The sequence below is a fragment of the Lynx canadensis genome, chromosome E1 (assembly GCF_007474595.2).
Source record: "Lynx canadensis isolate LIC74 chromosome E1, mLynCan4.pri.v2, whole genome shotgun sequence".
NCBI lineage: Eukaryota > Metazoa > Chordata > Mammalia > Carnivora > Felidae > Lynx > Lynx canadensis.
Window position 1 is genome coordinate 292,879 of NC_044316.2, and position 17,701 is coordinate 310,579.

The 17,701-nt window shown below is 48.6% G+C and overlaps 1 protein-coding gene across 1 annotated transcript in view; it reads right to left on the minus strand.

The window, feature by feature from the left end:
* Nucleotides 1–17,701, minus strand: part of UBE2G1 (ubiquitin conjugating enzyme E2 G1) — a 72,477-nt gene that overhangs the window by 20,640 nt on the left and 34,136 nt on the right. Inside the window, exon 3 of the mRNA XM_030296088.1 lies at nucleotides 3,653–3,750. Coding sequence (XP_030151948.1) covers nucleotides 3,653–3,750 — 98 coding nt within the window. The remainder of the gene's footprint in view (nucleotides 1–3,652; nucleotides 3,751–17,701) is intronic.

The following is a 17,701-nucleotide window of genomic DNA, read 5'->3' on the forward strand; positions in this document are numbered from 1 at the left end:
ACCCATGCTGGGCCACGACTACGGACACGTTCTCCCCGCTTCGGCCTCCATGACACACTTTTTGCCACAGGCTCGTGAACTGTTCTCTCCCCCTCCAGCCTCCCTTAGCCTGACTTCTGATGCCATCCCAGTCTCCAGCACGTGCCACCTTTTTCCATGGGGACATTAACCCATTCTTTACACCACAGTGTTACCCCTCACCTTTGTCCCCACGCTTTACTGATTTGTAACTGATGGATAACTCCATGCAAGACAAGGTAACGTCACGGCGTTACTATCATCTCAATGCCGATAACTTCCAAGGCCCTACACTCACTGCTGAGCTTTGGATGGGCCGCTTTCACCCGACCCTCTAGGTGGATACGGCAAGTAGATCTCAAGAAAAACCAACCCAAATGGAATGCATCTAAGCCACACGAAGCTAATTTTTACCTCAGAATAATGCTCAGAACAGCGTTATGGAGCTAGAATTCACACAGCTGAGGTGCACAACCTAGCAGCCTCCAGCATGTTTGCAAAGTTGTACGACCATCACCCCAGAAAGAAACCGCACGCTCACCAGCAATCGCTCCCCATTTCCTCCCATCCTTCCCCCGAGCCCGCTGCAACCCCTACCCCAGCCGTCTCTCTCTCTCTGGATGTGCCGAGTCTGGACAGTCCGGCGTAAATGGAATCAAACACTCCGTGGCCTTCTGTGACGGGCTTCGTTCGCTCAGTGTTTCTAAGGCTCCTCCGTGTTGCAGCACGAGCCGGTGCGTCATCCCACAACGTGGACATGTTACATACTGCTTTTGTCCTCGTCGACCGATGGACATTGGGCTGCTTCCACCTTCTGCCCTTAATGAACAATGCGGCCATGAACACTCAAGCCTCAGTGTCTTGTGGACATACTCCCACCGTTCTTGGTTCTATATCCAGGAAGGAATCCCACGGCCACAAACGAGGTGACCACGTTGAACCTTCTGGGGAACACCAGACTAGTCTGTTTTCCAAAGCGGCTGCCCTTCGCGTTCTCGCCAGGAGTACACGAGGCTTGAAATTCTCGCTGTCCTCACTGACACTGGTTTCTCTTCTGCCTTTCTGATTCCAGCCATCCCAGCAGCTGTAAAGTACCTCTGTGTGGTTTTGATCCTGTGGTTATTCTGTATGTGGCCCATCGATTCCGAACCCTGACCTCACAATCACCACCCACCCACAACTCCATTTTCCCTCCTTGAACCACTGTCACTTCAAGCTTTCACGGTCTCTCGCGGGAAGCACTGATAAAATCATCTGCACGTCTCCCGAAGATCAGTCTGGCTCCCCTCCCAACCCTTCCTCCACAGATGCTATCCTTCCCTCTGGATCACGCAGTCACGATGAACCTACCGAACAGCTTTAAGGCACCATAATTTAAGGAGAACCCAAAGTCTAAAGAAAAAAGGTTAAGCCAGGCATGCACACACTCAAAATCCTGTTAAGAATCACATTCTCTAGGGGCGCCTGGGTGGCTCAGTCGGTTAAGCGTCCGACTTCGGCTCAGGTCATGATCTCTCGGTCCGTGAGTTCGAACCCCGCGGAGGGCTCTGGGCTGACAGCTCAGAGCCTGGGGCCTGCTTCAGATTCTGTGTCTCCCTCTCTCTCTGACCCTCCCCCGTTCGCACTCTGTCTCTGTCTCTTGAAAATAAATAAAGGTTAAAAAAAAAATTTTTTTTTTTTAAATCACATTCTCTAGTGCAGGCTTCTGGGGGGGGGCTCAGCTGCTTAAGTGTCCGATTCTTGGTTTTGGCTCAGGTCATGTTCTCGTGGTTCACGAGTTGAAGCCCCGTATCAGGCTCTGCGCTGAAAGCAGATTCTCAATCTCTCTCTCTCTCTCTCTCTGCCCCTACCCACCTTGTGCTCGCTCGTGCTCTCTCTCAAAAAAATAAATAAATAAATAAACATTAAAAAAAACAAAAAATAAAAAAAAAAAGAAGAAGAAGAAAAAAAAAGCACCACATCTCTAGGAAGCACCCCCTGACCCCTCTACCTGCAACAACACGGTCCTCTCCGTGTCTCCCTTCCCGCAGGAGGGCCCGCGGCTCACTCACCACCTCCAGCTCCGGTGCCAGCCTGGCCCCACCTGGTTCCACAGGGCTCCTCGCACCTCCCCAGCCGCTCTCTGGCACCTTCCTGGCACCTTCTGTCCCCACACCTGCCATCCCCGCCCACATCCTCAGGTGCCCTCCTTCACAAAGTCCCTCCTCTCTCCAGTCATGTTTCAATCGTCTCGCTAACTCCTCCCCCTTGTGGCCCCAAAATGAAGTCTCTTCCATCTGAAACACGCGCGTCAACGGCTGCCCTCTTAGACCACTGGGCCGTGGCTCTCCTCCGGCTCACAAGTCCCGCGTGTTGCCTGTGTGTGCTCTCACGGGGAAACCGAGGCTCAGAGAGGTTTCACCTGCGACCACACAGCTAATCCGTGGTGGAGCCGACACTCGGAGCTTGGCTACGTCTTCTCTGGAAACAGGTGCAAGGAGACTGCCCGTTACACCAAATAATCCAAGTGAAGGAAAGAGACACTGGCAGACCCAGACGCCAGGAAGGAAGCAGCGAGGCATCAACACAACAGGGGGCGGACGCTGTCGCTTCGCGCATCCACACACCAGGCGGGGCCCCCTCTGGCACATTCCACCACCGACGTGGTGACGCGTCCCCGTGCTCACCGCCTCCTCAGACGTGATGAAATACAGCGGCCCCCTCGGTTCCTGCAAGTTTTCCGTCGGCCACCCCGAGTCTCTCCCAAGAGAGACTCCCGCCCGTTTCTCAAGCCACTGGGTGTGAGTCCACACTCCAGACCCCTGGAGTAACGCCTTCGTTTATTCATTCATTTCTGCTCACGGACTTTTGCTTAGACTGACCTAGGAGTTTCTCTTCCTGGTGACGCAAAGTCCCAGGAGAAGCAGATGGGCACAGTCGTCAGAAATGAAAACCCGACAACTTAGCGAAGACACACCCGCCAGCTCCGTCACCAAAACGAGGCCAAGTTCAGGGGAGGCGGTGTACAAACATACTTTACCCAGCCCAACCTCTGGCTTGCAAAGTGGATTTTAAATGGTGACACATCTTTGGGTAAAAAAGCCAATGTCACCACATTTCAGGCACTGCAGGACTGGATGTTTTCCGAAGGTGAAAACACAGGGCACCACATCTCCTCTGACCCCACCAGTCACCTTACGAGGCAGGTAGGACACTCCCTTTTCAACAGCTAAAGAATAAAGGTAAAAGTTAAGAGCTGCCCACGGTCTAAGAGTGAAGAAGAGAAATAGAAATTTAAAATCCAGGTTTAATTACCCCTCTCTGGAACAGACAATGAGTCACCCGATACCATGGAAGTGATCTGCTCAACTGTGAGGGCTCTACTCATGCTGAATATCACCCAGTAACCGTGCCTCTGGTTCGGAACATCGGGAGTCTCGAAAAGAGCTGAAAACTAAGCAAATAAATAGATGTCCATCCCCCCTGCTGTCCTAAAGGAACTAATACAAGGCCATGTGCATAGTAAACACAGTGAGCTTAGTACAAAAATCCCAAAGTGATTTCCTTGAGAACTGTCACTCTCTTATTGACCTTGAAAACCTCAGAGGCAGGCCGTCATATTTGCAAATGTAAAAGTAAAGCTAAATGAACTTACCATTTGGGTGCCAGATTTCTGTAATGAATTTCATTTTAGGAGGCCGGAGGGGGTAATCTTTTGGGAAAGTGAGATGAGCCTTAAAAACACCACCTTCACTGGAAGAAAAACAAAAACAAGTTCTTGCCTATAAGTTCCCGCTTATCGGTAGACAATTATTACAACAAACATAAAACAAGGGTGCCAGTGCTAACACTGTAAATGAAGTGAGTTCGTAACCTGGGTCTCAAGCAGATAATTTACCTACTCCAATACTCAGTTCAATAGACCATCACGCCCACCCTCCTACTGAACTCTCAGAAGGCGAGGAAAATGAAAGAAACAGTTGGTGCACAGCAGGCATCCCGATCAGGTCCCGTTATTGCGGTGCTAACAACCCTACCACCACCACCCGCTGTACGTAAGTCCACGTCCAGAAGGGTTTGCTCTGCCTGGGGGGTCTCCAACGATCACTCTCGTCCGTGGCAGCCAGCCCTCCCGCCGTTCTTCAAGCCCCACCAGCCCCCTCCCCTCTCAGAGCTCACACACATTAACTGGGTTGTTCCCTGTGTGGAAAGACGCGCGGACCTTCCACTCATTTATTCCTCTTGTCGTTTCACGAGTATTTCTTCGCCCTTCACACATCAGACACGAACAGCTGGAACAGGGTATAAAGTCTCCCAAGGAGTCTGTATTCTGTGGCTTTTCCAAAACAGCGCTGCGCAGGACAGCTTTCTGCACACTGGCTTGGTCCACGGTCACACTGTCCACAACACCTGACATACGGCCAGTTCAACTGAGGAACTGAATTTTTAATTTTATTCAATTTTATTCAATTTGAGTAGCACACGTGGCCAGTGACTGCGGTATTAGTACGGTCCTAGGTCAACGCCATTTACTTAAAAACTGTTTCTGAAGAACCATCAAAACAGGACAACGAGCCGTATGTTCACAACAAAAACCAATGAGATCAAGTCAGCCTGATGGGGCACGTGACTAAGTTCCTCCCCGTGTCATCGGTAGCGGCCATTCCCTCTGTTTGAAACACCCTTCTCCCCTTGTCATCACTTAGAGCTCGGCTTCAACGTTCCCTCCTGACAAAGGCCTTACTTTGACTATCAGACCTCAACCACCCGTGTCCCTCTGGCACACTGGCCTCTTTGCACTTATTCCAACGGCTACTGGCACATCTGACTCTTTTACTGCTCAGTGCACACTCCAGCAGAGCAGGGTCACGTGACTATGCTTGTTTGAGATCAGTGAGAAATGGAATTGTCAGCTCCGTACACGGGACTGAACAAATACACACTGATCACCTATTTGTGTGAGGCACTGTTCTACATAAAAAACAGGGAGGAAAACGTTAGAGATCATTGTTTTCTTCCCAGCACTTACCATTTGGTGGCAGAAAAAATATCAAGCAAAATATCTGTCCTAACTACTGGAATATGAGCAATCGAAAACTAAATTTTTAAAAAAACCAAGTATCTACTATAAGCCCATTTGTCTTAAGAAGAAAAACATGGGGACATGTTTATATACAAATAGAAAACTGTATGAGAACACGACACCAATACATAGCAGTGGTCAACTCTGGAACACAGGATCACAGGATCTTTTACTCACTGCTTTGTACACGTCAATACAGACTATTTTTAACCGCAAGCAAGTATTAATCTGTATTGCCTTTTCTGATCATAAAAGATTTGGGGAAGGGCTTAACAACAGAGAGGCAGATCATTAACACCAAATACTAAAGACCCAGGGAAGGCCAATGGGCTCCCAGCAGAGAGAGCAACCGTGGTAACACAACTGTAGTAAAAGCCAACAGGAGGGGCGCCTGGGTGGCGCAGTCGGTTAAGCGTCCGACTTCAGCCAGGTCACGATCTCGCGGGCCGTGAGTTCGAGCCCCGCGTCGGGCTCTGGGCTGACGGCTCAGAGCCTGGAGCCTGCTTCCGATTCTGTGTCTCCCTCTCTCTCTGCCCCTCCCCCGTTCATGCTCTGTCTCTGTCTGTCTCAAAAATAAATAAAAACGTTGAAAAAAAAAATTTAAGAAAAAAAAAAGCCAACAGGAGGCCGCGAAGGGTGAACGAGAGAGGGGTGGTGAGGTACAAGCGTGACGAGCAGGAAGACTTGAAAAGCCCAACAGTTAAAGAACGGGGTAACTAGATGGGGAAAGAGCACAAATGAAAGGCTTTAAAAAGGAGGGAACGAAACTAATTTGTCTGCAAGGAGACGGGAAGGTGCTGGCAGAAAGACCAGGGACACTAGAGAAACAGTAACTGAGTGACCGGAAGAAAGAAGAAAATAAGGGAAAGGGGGCTTGATCAAGGAAAAAGAACATCGCTTCCCTGGCACTGGAAGAAAACCGGACTGAACGTAGTACAGACATCCAGGGTACGAAGGAAGAAAAAGGACAACTTTTATGTCTGCTGCATGACCTCCATCTGCGAAACTCCCAGAAGGACTCCTCGAAGGGGGAAAACTGCAGACCTGGGCAAACAGCAGGCTGGGACGGCTGCTGGGATGGACCCACCACCCTGACGGGCGCGGCAGCCACCTCCTCGCCCGTGCTACCCCACCTGCCAGCGCCAGCACCGGCCGTGGCACCTGGCAGCTGGATGCACTCCTTTTCAAACTGGGGCTGCAAAATCAACCGAGTGAGTTGCTAACCGGTTCTCTTCTATGACAAATCAAAATCGAACAGAAAACACAGGCGCTTATCACAAACAGTCTGTTTCACTTAAGCCATCTACATGCACGTTGCTACTCACTAAAACGGATGCACAGGAGTACACATCAGGTCACGATGTAAAATATTTCCGGTTATGGGTTGTGGCGGGGGAGGGGGGGCAGTTTGAAAGCTGCCAACACAGAAAACAGCCAGGAATCTGTGTAAAAGGGCATCAGAAGAGCTGCCCCAAAGCCCTGCACTTTGTTCCACCGACAAGGCTGCTCCTCAGAGTTAAGGCAGCTTCCCTGTGTCCCTCAAGTCTGATCGACTGGATCCACTTTATGTCAGCTCACTGGAATCCCGATCATGAAAAACTGTCTTAAGTTATTTTCATCCTTAAAGTGTCAGGTTTTATTGACAGAATTATCCCCAAAGGTTCAAAGCACACAATTTTCACTGTCTACAGATCACTCCCCATTCTGAACCAATAACCCCATGTTACGCCTTACAGGTTTCCTCCTAGAGCTGGACTCCTTAACATCTTTCACCTATAGAATCCTACCTGTTTTTTTAAAACCCGAGTTGTGTGGCCCCAGCTTGTGGGTGCAAACCTCCCATTTGAAAAGGCTGAGAACCTTTTCTCAGCCTAGATGAAGTGTCTTCCATTAGCCCCACTTACTGTTTTGTACTACGTTATAAAAATCTTACCAGGACCGGATCCCATCATTCTATTTTGTCAGATCCTTTCATTCTGCCATATTGACTTTATATAAATGATACACTTATGCTGTTGTCTTAAATTTTGCTCAACACTGTTCTTATAAAAACACTCCTGGGGAAAAGAGGTTAGAGTGGGAGAGAGCCAAAGCATAGGAGACTGTTAAAAACTGAGAACAAACTGAGGGTTGATGGGGGGTGGGAGGGAGGGGAGGGTGGGGAGGAGGCCACCTGTTGGGATGAGCACTGGGTGTTGTATGGAAACCAATTTGACAATAAATTTCATATATTGAATTAGATAGATAGATAGATAGATAGATAGATAGATAGATAGATAGATAGATAGATAAAAACACTCCTGGGGCGTCTGGGTGGCTCAGTCGGTTAGGAGTCTGACTTCGGCTCAGGTCACGATCCCACGGTTCGCAGGTTCGAGCCCTGCGTCAGGCTCTGGGCTGACAGCTCAGAGCCTGGAGCCTGCTTCGGATTCTTTGTCTCCCTCTCTCTCTGTTCCTCCCCTGCTCACTTGCTCACTTTCTCTCTCTCTCAAAAATCAATAAAGATTAAAAAAAACAACACTCCTGTTGTTACTGGTTTCTTGTTCATTTTATCTGCCACATTCAACAATTTATCACACTCATAAGGTATTTGACTGCTTCCAATTGTTTTGCTATTACAAGCAATAGAACACTGAACGTTCCAAACACTTCCTGGGCATCGGGTTTTTACCCTAAAAATGAAACTGCTAAGACAAAGTCTGCATCATTGTTCAAAGTTGCATGGCCCGAGCCCCTGTTCTTGAGCACTGAACAGTCAGTGATGTGGCCTTGCACTGATCACGCAGCACAAGGTTCCCTCATCACAGGACACACGGCTCATGCTTCACTGTAAAATGGTACTAACCAGAGTCCGTCGGGTCCTACATCCACGATGACAAAACATACATGATCTTAATAGCCTACAAAGTTTCCACCCCATTGCCAGTGGGGGGGAATAAAATAAAGCATGCTCTTTGAACAGACTAGCCGTGGCTGATGAAAGACAGAGTAAGAGGTCAAAGGTTACACTCGCCACTCACTAACACCAACGTATACAATTTAAAGTTATGTGGTGATACCCGAGTCTCCCAACGTCCTTCACAAATCTGCCACCACCTTTCCCTGAAATCTCTCATTCCGTGGAAATGGCTGGCCGTCCACACGCCTGATAACCGGCAGGCTGAAAAGAGCAGGTACAGCACGCCAGCTCGGTGTCCTTCACAGAAAGACACCGAGACAATCTGTCCTTAACTCCACTGGGAAGACTCATTAACGGACAGAGCAGTAACAGAGCGATAAATATAGCGGCTAAATTAATCCTCGTGGCAACTCTCAGTCTTACAGAATCTTGAGTGCCCTCGTTACTCTGAAGGGTGCAGCGCCCTCTAGTGACTAAGGGAAGGCTAATGATGCCGCACAAAATAACACGAGAGCGTCTAAAAAAATGTCAGACGTCGTTAATTCTTCCCATCGTTACATAAATGACGTATCCAGTGATGAATTCATCAGGCAGGTTTAGGCACCATCTAAGCCCACATTAACTTACTTCCAGCCCTACAGCCCCACTGTCAGCCTCAGTCCCTCCCCATGGGCAGTGATGTACACTGGAGGTCTGGCACCCACACACGAGAGATGCCCACTCCGGCAACCCCGAGATGGCGTCTACCCTCTTCAGCTGCTGGACACCTCTAAGTTCCTTCCTGCTAAGCCAGCGCACAACATGAAATACTCGATTCTTGGTACCTGGTACCATTTTAGGATGCTGACTTCTGAACACACTTTCCTCTCCTTACCCCTTCCTGGCTAATTGCTCAGCCCTCCTCACTCTACCGCCTGGGCAAAGGCCGTGCGTCTCCCTACTGCCACCCGGCTCAACCCCAACTCCCAGCCCAGCTCTTCCACCTACAAAGAAGCTTTTAGAGTAACACTGTGAAAAACAAATTCCTGCTGCACAAATAAAACACAAGTAAAGTGAAGGAAAATAAAATCTGCAATCCCAAAGTCATGATACTCAGAGCTTATACTTTAGGATGTGCATCAAATTCCTGACTGGTAACTCCTGGCATAAAATCCCTCAATGGTTAGGCTTTGTCGTCAGGACAGAAGACAAATCCAAACTCTTTAGCAGGGTTTATAAACTTCACCTAGCACTCAACCCCGTCTATCCACCCTCTTCTTGAGGTCCCACACGCTCAGTTTGACTACTGTTGCCACACTCCAGGTCCCACCCCTTGTTTTCTAGGCCCAATTACATTCTGTTCCTCCTACGAAATTATTCATCTGTGGCTCCCCCCTTCCATTTACCCCACCTCTCACTGCCTTTGCCAGAATATCCTCCCAGTTAATTCTTAATTTTTTTAAATGTTTATTTATGTTTGAGAGAGAGACAGAGTGTGAGCAGGGGAGGGGCAGACAGAGAGGGAGACACAGAGTCCGAAGCAGGCTCCAGGCTCCGAGCTGTCGGCACAGAGCCCGACACGGGGCTCGAACCCACGAACTGAGCCAAAGTCTGATGCTCAATCGACTGAGCCACCCAGGAGCCTCTCCATCCAGTTAATTCTTACCCTATCTGCTAACACTTCGAAATCCCTTCCAGCCCAGAGTAACTCCTCTAAACCCACTGCGGCAAAATCTCCCCCATCTTACCAGCTCCTGGGAAGAAATGAGCAAGTGGCTTAATTCTGACCGATGAGACAAGAGCCAGTCTGCAAGAGAGCTTCCAGGGAAAAAAGGTGTCTACACTGCAATAAAATACCTGAAACTAAGAAGAAACTACCCTCAGGGGCGCCTGGAGGGCTCAGTCGGTTGAGCTGAGGTCATGATCTCATGATTCGTGAGTTCAGTTCGTGCCCGCGTCTGGCTCCGTGCTGACAGCTCAGAGCCTGGAGCTGCTTCGGATTCTGTGCCTCCCTCTGTCTCTCTCTGCCCCTCCCCTGCTCGTGCTCTGTCTCTCTCAAAAATAAACATTAAAAAAAAATCTTTTTTAAGAAAGAAAGAGAGAGAGAGAGAGGGAGAGAGAGAGAGAGAGAGAGAGAAGAAGAAGAAAGAAAGAAAGAAAGAAAAAAGAAAGAAAGAAAGAAAGAAAGAAAAGAGAAAGAAAGAGAAAGAAAAAAAAAAGAGAGAGAAAGAAAGAAAAGAAAGAAAGAAAGAAAGGAAGAAACAAACAAACAAACAAACTACCCCCTCTTTGTCCTTTGGGTAATATTCTGGGGGCCCCTGGTGGTTCAGTTGGTTGAGTGCCTGACTCCTGAGTTCAGCTCAGGTCATGATCTCATGGTTCATGAGACTGAGCCCTCTGTCAGGCTCCACACTGACAACGCACAGCCTCGTTGGGATTCTCTGTCTCTCTCAAAATAAATAAATAAACTTAAAACAAACAAACAAAAAAAGGTGCACGTGGCACTGAAGTTAGACTACAGCCCAACTGTCTCATCTAGAAGCCCACACTCCAGAGGAGCGGCCACCGCTGTTTAAATGTGTACTGAAGGCCAGGAACGAGTTTTTAATTGATGGAAAAAAAGGGACTATTAATTAGTGCGGGGACTATTAACAAATGGCTCCCCTTAGCAAAGCTGAAGGCATACAATGTATATATGGACCCGCCAAGAGCCTTTAGAGAAAAGGCCAGAGCTCTGTGGGGTCCTCAGAGATGAAGCTGGGGCCTGGGTGCTAATTACTCCTGTACACAGACAGCAATTTGGAAGAAATACTCTATCGCCAGAGTACAAGATTCTGTCATTGGAATGTCACTGTGTCTCCCCAGTAAACCTACATGTAACGTATTTAGTTTGAAAATCTGCACTTCATCGGGCTTGTATGTATGGTTTTATTTGCTTGCAAATAATATTAAGGATGTAATGGGGGACACCTCAAAGATGTTTTTCAAGGGTTACTATTACCAACCCGAACTTTCCCTGACCAAACTGAGTTCCTACGGTGTGCAGTGATCACCAATACCAACATGGCCCTGACAAATACATCAGTAAAATGTCTGACTGGAAACAATCGTGACAAAACAATCACTTTTCCAGACAACAGAAAGCCCCAAGTCCACACTACAGCCTACAGCTTACCCTGTATGTACTGTACCAGCTCTGGTAACAATTAGCCCTAATTTTCTTCTCCACCAGGTGTTTTAGGGGGCGGAGGAGTCCCCATCTTTGAACACCTAAAATGAAATCCCTGCCTGCTTAGCGCCATGGAGGACCACAGCTGAATAAGGAAGCACAGTCCCCAAGAAACTCGGACACGGACCCATGGCTCTGTTCCTCAGGTGTATGGCTCTGAGATACAAAAGGTCACAGTATTTTGTCCCAATACCCCCACTTCTAAAAACAGTACGGAACCTGTACTAGCCACTGACATCAGATAGTCACAGATATCTTATAAAGCATTAAATACTCACTTTCGAATGTCTCCTCTCTGTCAAGAGAGCTTTCCCACTATTCTCCCTTTCTGATCCTACACCCGCATGAACTTTTGCCCACCCCTCATTCTGTGTCCACCCCTTCATTCTTTGCAGCAAGACAACGAACCCCGGGTACTCTGATAAGAAATCCTGCAACATTTCTTTGGGGGCTCGTCCGGGGTATCGACGTATTCTAACTGTAAGTAAAGGGCGGTTGGCTCCCCCTTTCTTTCCAACCTAAATAAAGTTCTCGAACCAAACAACAGGCACCCGTCCGCCAGTTGAGGGCGAATAGAGTGACTGCCATTCTCAAGTCTCAGTTGACAAGCTCCTTGGGTCTCCCCCCCCCAGCTGATCCCCCAATGCAGTCGGGAACACTGGTGTGGTGGAGCCCCAGTTTCCTTTTGAGAAAACCCTCTGGATGCATGGGACTCAAGGGAGACCAAACAGCAAGCGATGGGTCCTGACCCAGGCTATTGTCTGGTGGATGCCTGAAGGCCATCGGCAAAACCGGATTCCCTCACCGCCCCGCTTGGGTAGCTGGTAGAATTCTCTACGGCCAGCCTCTTCCTTTGGGAAATGAGTGGAAAAGCCCAGGACTGATCCCTCGCATATCCTCCTAGGAGTGATCCGGGAGACTTGCAAAGGGTCCTCCCTCACAGGTTTCCCAACTGCAGTGGACGGTGGCCCTCTACTTGCTTCCACTTCCGACACTCTGGCCATGGCTCACTGCCCAGGTCTCATTTTTTACCTTTCATTTTCAAACATCTCTTGTGGAGCGGAGAGCAGGACTTGCTTCAACGCCTTCTGGGCTCACCACCCTCCTCCTGCCCGATGCCCACGGTGGTGATGGGACAGAAGACGTTTGGCAGGCTCCCACAAGATGCGGATGCGAATAAGAACCAACTGGCTCTGCTTAGTCTACTCAGGACAGGGACTTGAAGGAATATTCCCTAGCAGCTGCCCAAACTCCTCTTGTTTCAGGGAACGTCCCTGTCCTCTCCAGACCGACATGGACTCCCCATTCCCACAGTGGTGGAAAAAAAATGTGCATCTGCTCATCTGTCCAAGCTGACAGGCTTTCGGACGAGGTGTCCTCTCGTTGTCTGTCCTCTGGGCTTTTATCTGCCTCCAGGCTTCCCGGCCGAATCTCACCTCTTCAGCCCTCCCCGTTTCTGCACCTCCTTGGGTGCAGCCTACCAACTGTCTCCTATACCATCCTCGGTGTCCCAGGCGCCACCAGCTCCTCCTCTCACCCTCCTGTCAAGGAGCAAAGAGCACCCACTTGGACTGCCCACTTCAGATCTCCCCACTGGTGCCCCAGATAAAAACTGACAACGGAGAACAAATTGATTGACTTTTAGATGAATGCAGGTGAAACTCATTCGAGTTTCAATGTTTAGGCTATTTTAAGTTTGTTGGTTTGAGACAGACCTGTTTATCAGTATTAAATATAAAACTTTTTATTCTATCTAGGTTTCCTGGAGGTCAAATAGGTTCATATTATCTCCATTCCACTTTGTTAGCAAAAAGATGACTAAAATGATGGTAAATTCTGCCTCAAAGTTTTCATGGGTAATTGTTAAGATGCCTTCCAGTCTTTGGTACCCTGAAACTGTATAAAGTTTTGCTTGCGTGATAAATGGGATTCAATTCGTTGGACGTCCAGGTCTTTTCCAAACAGACTGGAGTGCTAAAGCATTGATTACTTAACATAGGTTTAAGCTTCTGACTTCTCATCGCAGAAAAACTAAGGCTATTTGGGTCTGTTGGTAGACATGCTTTGTGCTTAAGTGGCTCACGAATTTGCCATCCAAAGAATTCTGGTAGGACAGTTCACAACTGGTTACCAAGTTTTCACTGGAGACTATGGTTTCTAAGAGTTAAAATTCTGCTAAATGTAGTTAAGGCTGATGGGAATAAGGAAAGCAACTCAGTACGTAGAAAAGTAGGAGAAGTGTAAGAAAGATAAGGAAAGGAAATACATTTTTCTTGGAAGGCAAAATAAAGTAATTTTGTCTGGTTATTTGGAGAGAAATGGCTTGGGACAAAATGTGAGTGGAAAGGAAAGTTGTAGAAGGTTTGTGAAGGGAAATCTCTGGAAAGGAATTTTATGTGTGGTCAAGAAGGACTAAGGTTAAAATGAACAGATTTTAAAAGTACACGGGGTTAAGATTAAAACTGACCCTCCCTTGATCCAAAGACTGGAAAACAACGGCGATACCCTCGATACCCTTGGTGCCAGCCTCCAAATGCTCCATGTTTGTTGTGCCCATTTAGCACAGGAATGGACGCCTGTGCCATACGAGGGATGACCATGATATACAAAGGGCTTTTACTGGGATACATGGGCCATTTTCCTAAACTTAGCCCAGTGTATGCCCAAAATGGATACCCACATGGCTGGAACATATTTATTTGCGCACTGCTGAAAAAGGCAGGGGAACAGACCACATCTTTAGCCCTTTTAGCCCCCCACAATGGCCGATGATCAATATGTAAATTACTGTTGGGTCAAAATAAAATTAGTGCATGTTTCCAAAACCAGGAGAGTCTTGCGTGGTCACAGTCCGTACTCCCAAGGTCCCGCGGGCAGGAAACAGGGGTAGGAGAAATCAGGGAAGACCAGGTCAGCTCTCGGAAGTAGGGTCAAGCCTGGGTAAGAGCAACTACTCCCAGCAGCTCGAGAGACTGACTGGGCTTCTGGCTGCCGGTCCCGTAGCCAGCCAAAATGCGGGGTTAGAAGGTGAGGCTTCTCCTGGCCAGCTCTAAGGGATGCCTTTTTCTCTTTTTCCTATAGATGGGCAATTCCCTAACCAAGGCCAATACCCCTTTGGGACGCGTTCTGAAAAACTGGGATGACTTTGATCCACAAACCCTGAAGGAGCAGCAACTCATTTTCTTTTTGCCCCGAGGCTTGGCCCCAAGGCAAATTGGAGGAGGAAACCTGGCCGCCAGAGGGAAATACCGATTATAATGCCATCCTACGACTGGACTTGATCTGCAAATGTGAGGGGAAGTGGGGAGAAGTCCCTATGTTCAGTGTTTTGGGGGCCTTAAGAGACAATCGAGTAGGTGTCAGGCCAACCCTTTCTGAAGTCCAGTCATCGGGAGGGTAAACAGCTAAGGGCCCTTTGCCTGTACCCAAAGCAGACCTAGAGAGGGAGGGAGCGATGGCTTTCACCTCAGCCTCCGCCTCGGGTCCTCCATCCATATACCCAGACCTCAAACGTGCACTTCTGCTCCCTGCTGCCCACCTTACCCAGGCCCTCCCCGTAGCGTGGCAGGCGTGTTTCCCCTACAAGAAGCTGGAGCGCCGGAAGGAGAAACCCAGGGAGGCACCACCACGACAAGATTACGAGTACCTTTTTCGCTCTAAGATTTAAGACGGACGAAAGGATATCTAGGTACATTTTCTGATGATCTGGATAAGTATATAAAGGCTTTCCAGAATATTAGGTGGGTTTTTTAATTGACCTGGAAAGATATAACGCTTTTGTTGAATCAGACTCTTAATGAGACAGAGAAATGTGGGGTTCTGGCAGCAGCTGAGAGATGTGGGGATGAGGAACTCCTTAACTAATTACCATGGGACTGGAGGTCCTTCAGGGAACTCCCAGTTCCCTACTGGATTTCAGGCAGTTCCACCCCAAGATCCAAACTGAGACTATGTTAATCCCACTGGGGGATTGGTATCGCTGCCACTTCCAAGCTTGTGCTTTGGAGAAATTAAGGTCTGAGGTTAAACCCTTAAATTATGCTAAATTAGCCACTATTTTACAGACATAGGACAAGGGCCTGGTGGCCTTCCTGGAAAGGCCTCCCCGCTCTGAAGCTGAGAAGATTCTAAAGGACAAATCTGTCCAAAAGACAAAATTGGCCCCTGATATTCAAAGGAAGCTGCAAAAATTGGCTATTGGTCCGGAAGGGACCCTAGAGGAGCTTTTACAAGCTGCCAATTGGATATATGACTATCGAGATCAAAAGGAGAATCAGGAACAGGAAAGAAGGCTTAAAAAAAAATCTGGGGCACCTGGGTGGCTCAGTTGGTTGAGTGTCCGACTTCAGCTCAGGTCATGATCTCGCGGTTCGTGGGTTCGGGCCCTGTGTTGGGCTTTGTGCTGACAGCTCAGAGCCTGGAGCCTGCTTCAGATTCTGTCCCCCTTTCCCTCTCCCCTACTCTCTCTCTCTCTCTCTCAAATAAATAAATAAATAATAAAAATAGTTTTAAAAAAATGTAAGGCCTTAGTCTCGGCCTTACATACTATGTCGAACCAGACTTCCCAAGGTCCTGGCACCAAGTGCCATATCTGAGGCCATTCAGGGCACTGGAAACACAAGTGTTCTCAGAGGGGACAACCGAAGTCGAAACCCCATGAGCCAGGCCCCTTGTGTGGAGACGGTCACTGGAGATCCGGATGCCCTCGGGGACCTCAGTCTGCAAGGGCTCAGATACCCAGTGTCCCTGAAGGGAGCGGATCGGTCCTGGGGCTCATCACAGTGGCCCCCCTGAACCAACTGTCCACTGAAACCCAGAGCCTCGGGTAACTCTGGAAAACGGAAGGAAGACCGCTTGAGTTCCTTCTTGACACTCAACTGCCTTTTCCGTCCTCTCCCCGGCCAACCATCCAAATGCCGCGTAACTCTTAGAGGCGTCTCCAGAAAACTTATGACTAAATTTTTCTCTCAGCCCCTGGGGTGCACATGGGGAGACTTTTTTTTTCCGCCCTCTTTTTTGATAAAGTCAGAGAGCCCCGCTCCCTTGCTAGAAAGGGACATTATGACTGAATTAGGGACGACGGCGCTACTAGCTCCAGGACGGATAAATAATTGTCTGAACTTAGAGTAACCTGGATATTGGAGAGGTAAAGTTAAATACTCCTCGTGGAGTTTGTTCCTGTGGAAACTGGATGGCCAAAGGAAGATTCGAGGATCGAGAACCAAAAACTAGTTAACTTGCTTAATTATTCTAACCAACAATATCACAAGATCCAAATAAATATGGGAGAGAGGAAAACTTGTGGTTACATTTTTAAAAAAATGACCAGACATGTCAGGGACTTTTGGGATGGCTACAATGCATCTTTCCTTCCCGTGGTGTGGTCTCCTCCCTAGGAGGCATTGCGTTCGGAATATTAATGTTTGTTAGTCTAATAGTCTATGCATGTCATTTGTAGAAGCCGATGATCTGCCAGAAAAAAAAGACCTCCAAGAAAATTCTGGTAGCCCAGATGTTCCAAACACCCTCCCGTTATCTCGAACCTCTGGATCGACCTCGGAACCTGCCCTGACTGCCATACCCCAGTCATTGCCCCCTTTCAGCAGGAGGGAGTTAAGATCGGTCGTTGCCCTGATTCCTAATGCAGTTAGAAGTCATGCGTTCAGGGGCACCTGGGTGGCTCAGTCGGTTGGGCAGCCGACTTCGGCTCAGGTCATGATCTCACGGTCCGTGAGTTCGAGCCCCGCGTCGGGCTCTGTGCTGACAGCTCGGAGCCTGGAGCCTGTTTCGGATTCTGTGTCTCCCTCTCTCTGACCCTCCCCCGTTCATGCTCTGTCTCTCTCTGTCTCAAAAGTAAATAAACGTTAAAAAAATTAAAAAAAAAAAAAAAAAAAAAAGAAGTCATGCGTTCAGTGGGAAGACTATGGTAGAAAAAGATATGATAAGAGAGGCAGAGAGGGAAAAGGTAGGACCAGAGGGAAAGGGTGGGGAAAGACAGATTTTGGAATAACGCTGGGAGTGCGCTGGGAGTGCGTGACAACAGCAAACCCTCCCCACCCCCGGGGTAAGGTTCCTAAGAATGTAACAGACCCCGCCTACTCCCCCTCAGGTTGGACTCAGGAATTTCACAAAAGACCTAAGTGTGAACACAGACCACACCTCACATGATGGAAATGACCCAGCACCTAGTGCTATTAAGCCAAGGAGGAGCGGGGCGTCTGGGTGGCGCAGTCGGTTAAGCGTCCGACTTCAGCCAGGTCATGATCTCGCGGTCCGTGAGTTCGAGCCCCGCGTCAGGCTCTGGGCTGATGGCTCGGAGCCTGGAGCCTGTTTCCGATTCTGTGTCTCCCTCTCTCTGCCCCTCCCCCGTTCATGCTCTGTCTCTCTCTCTGTCCCAAAAATAAATAAATGTTGAAAAAAAAAATTTAAAAAAAAAAAAAAAAAAGCCAAGGAGGAGCCAGGGGAAAGGGGCGGGACAACCAGAACCTTACAAAACAAGGACCCTTGTCATGGG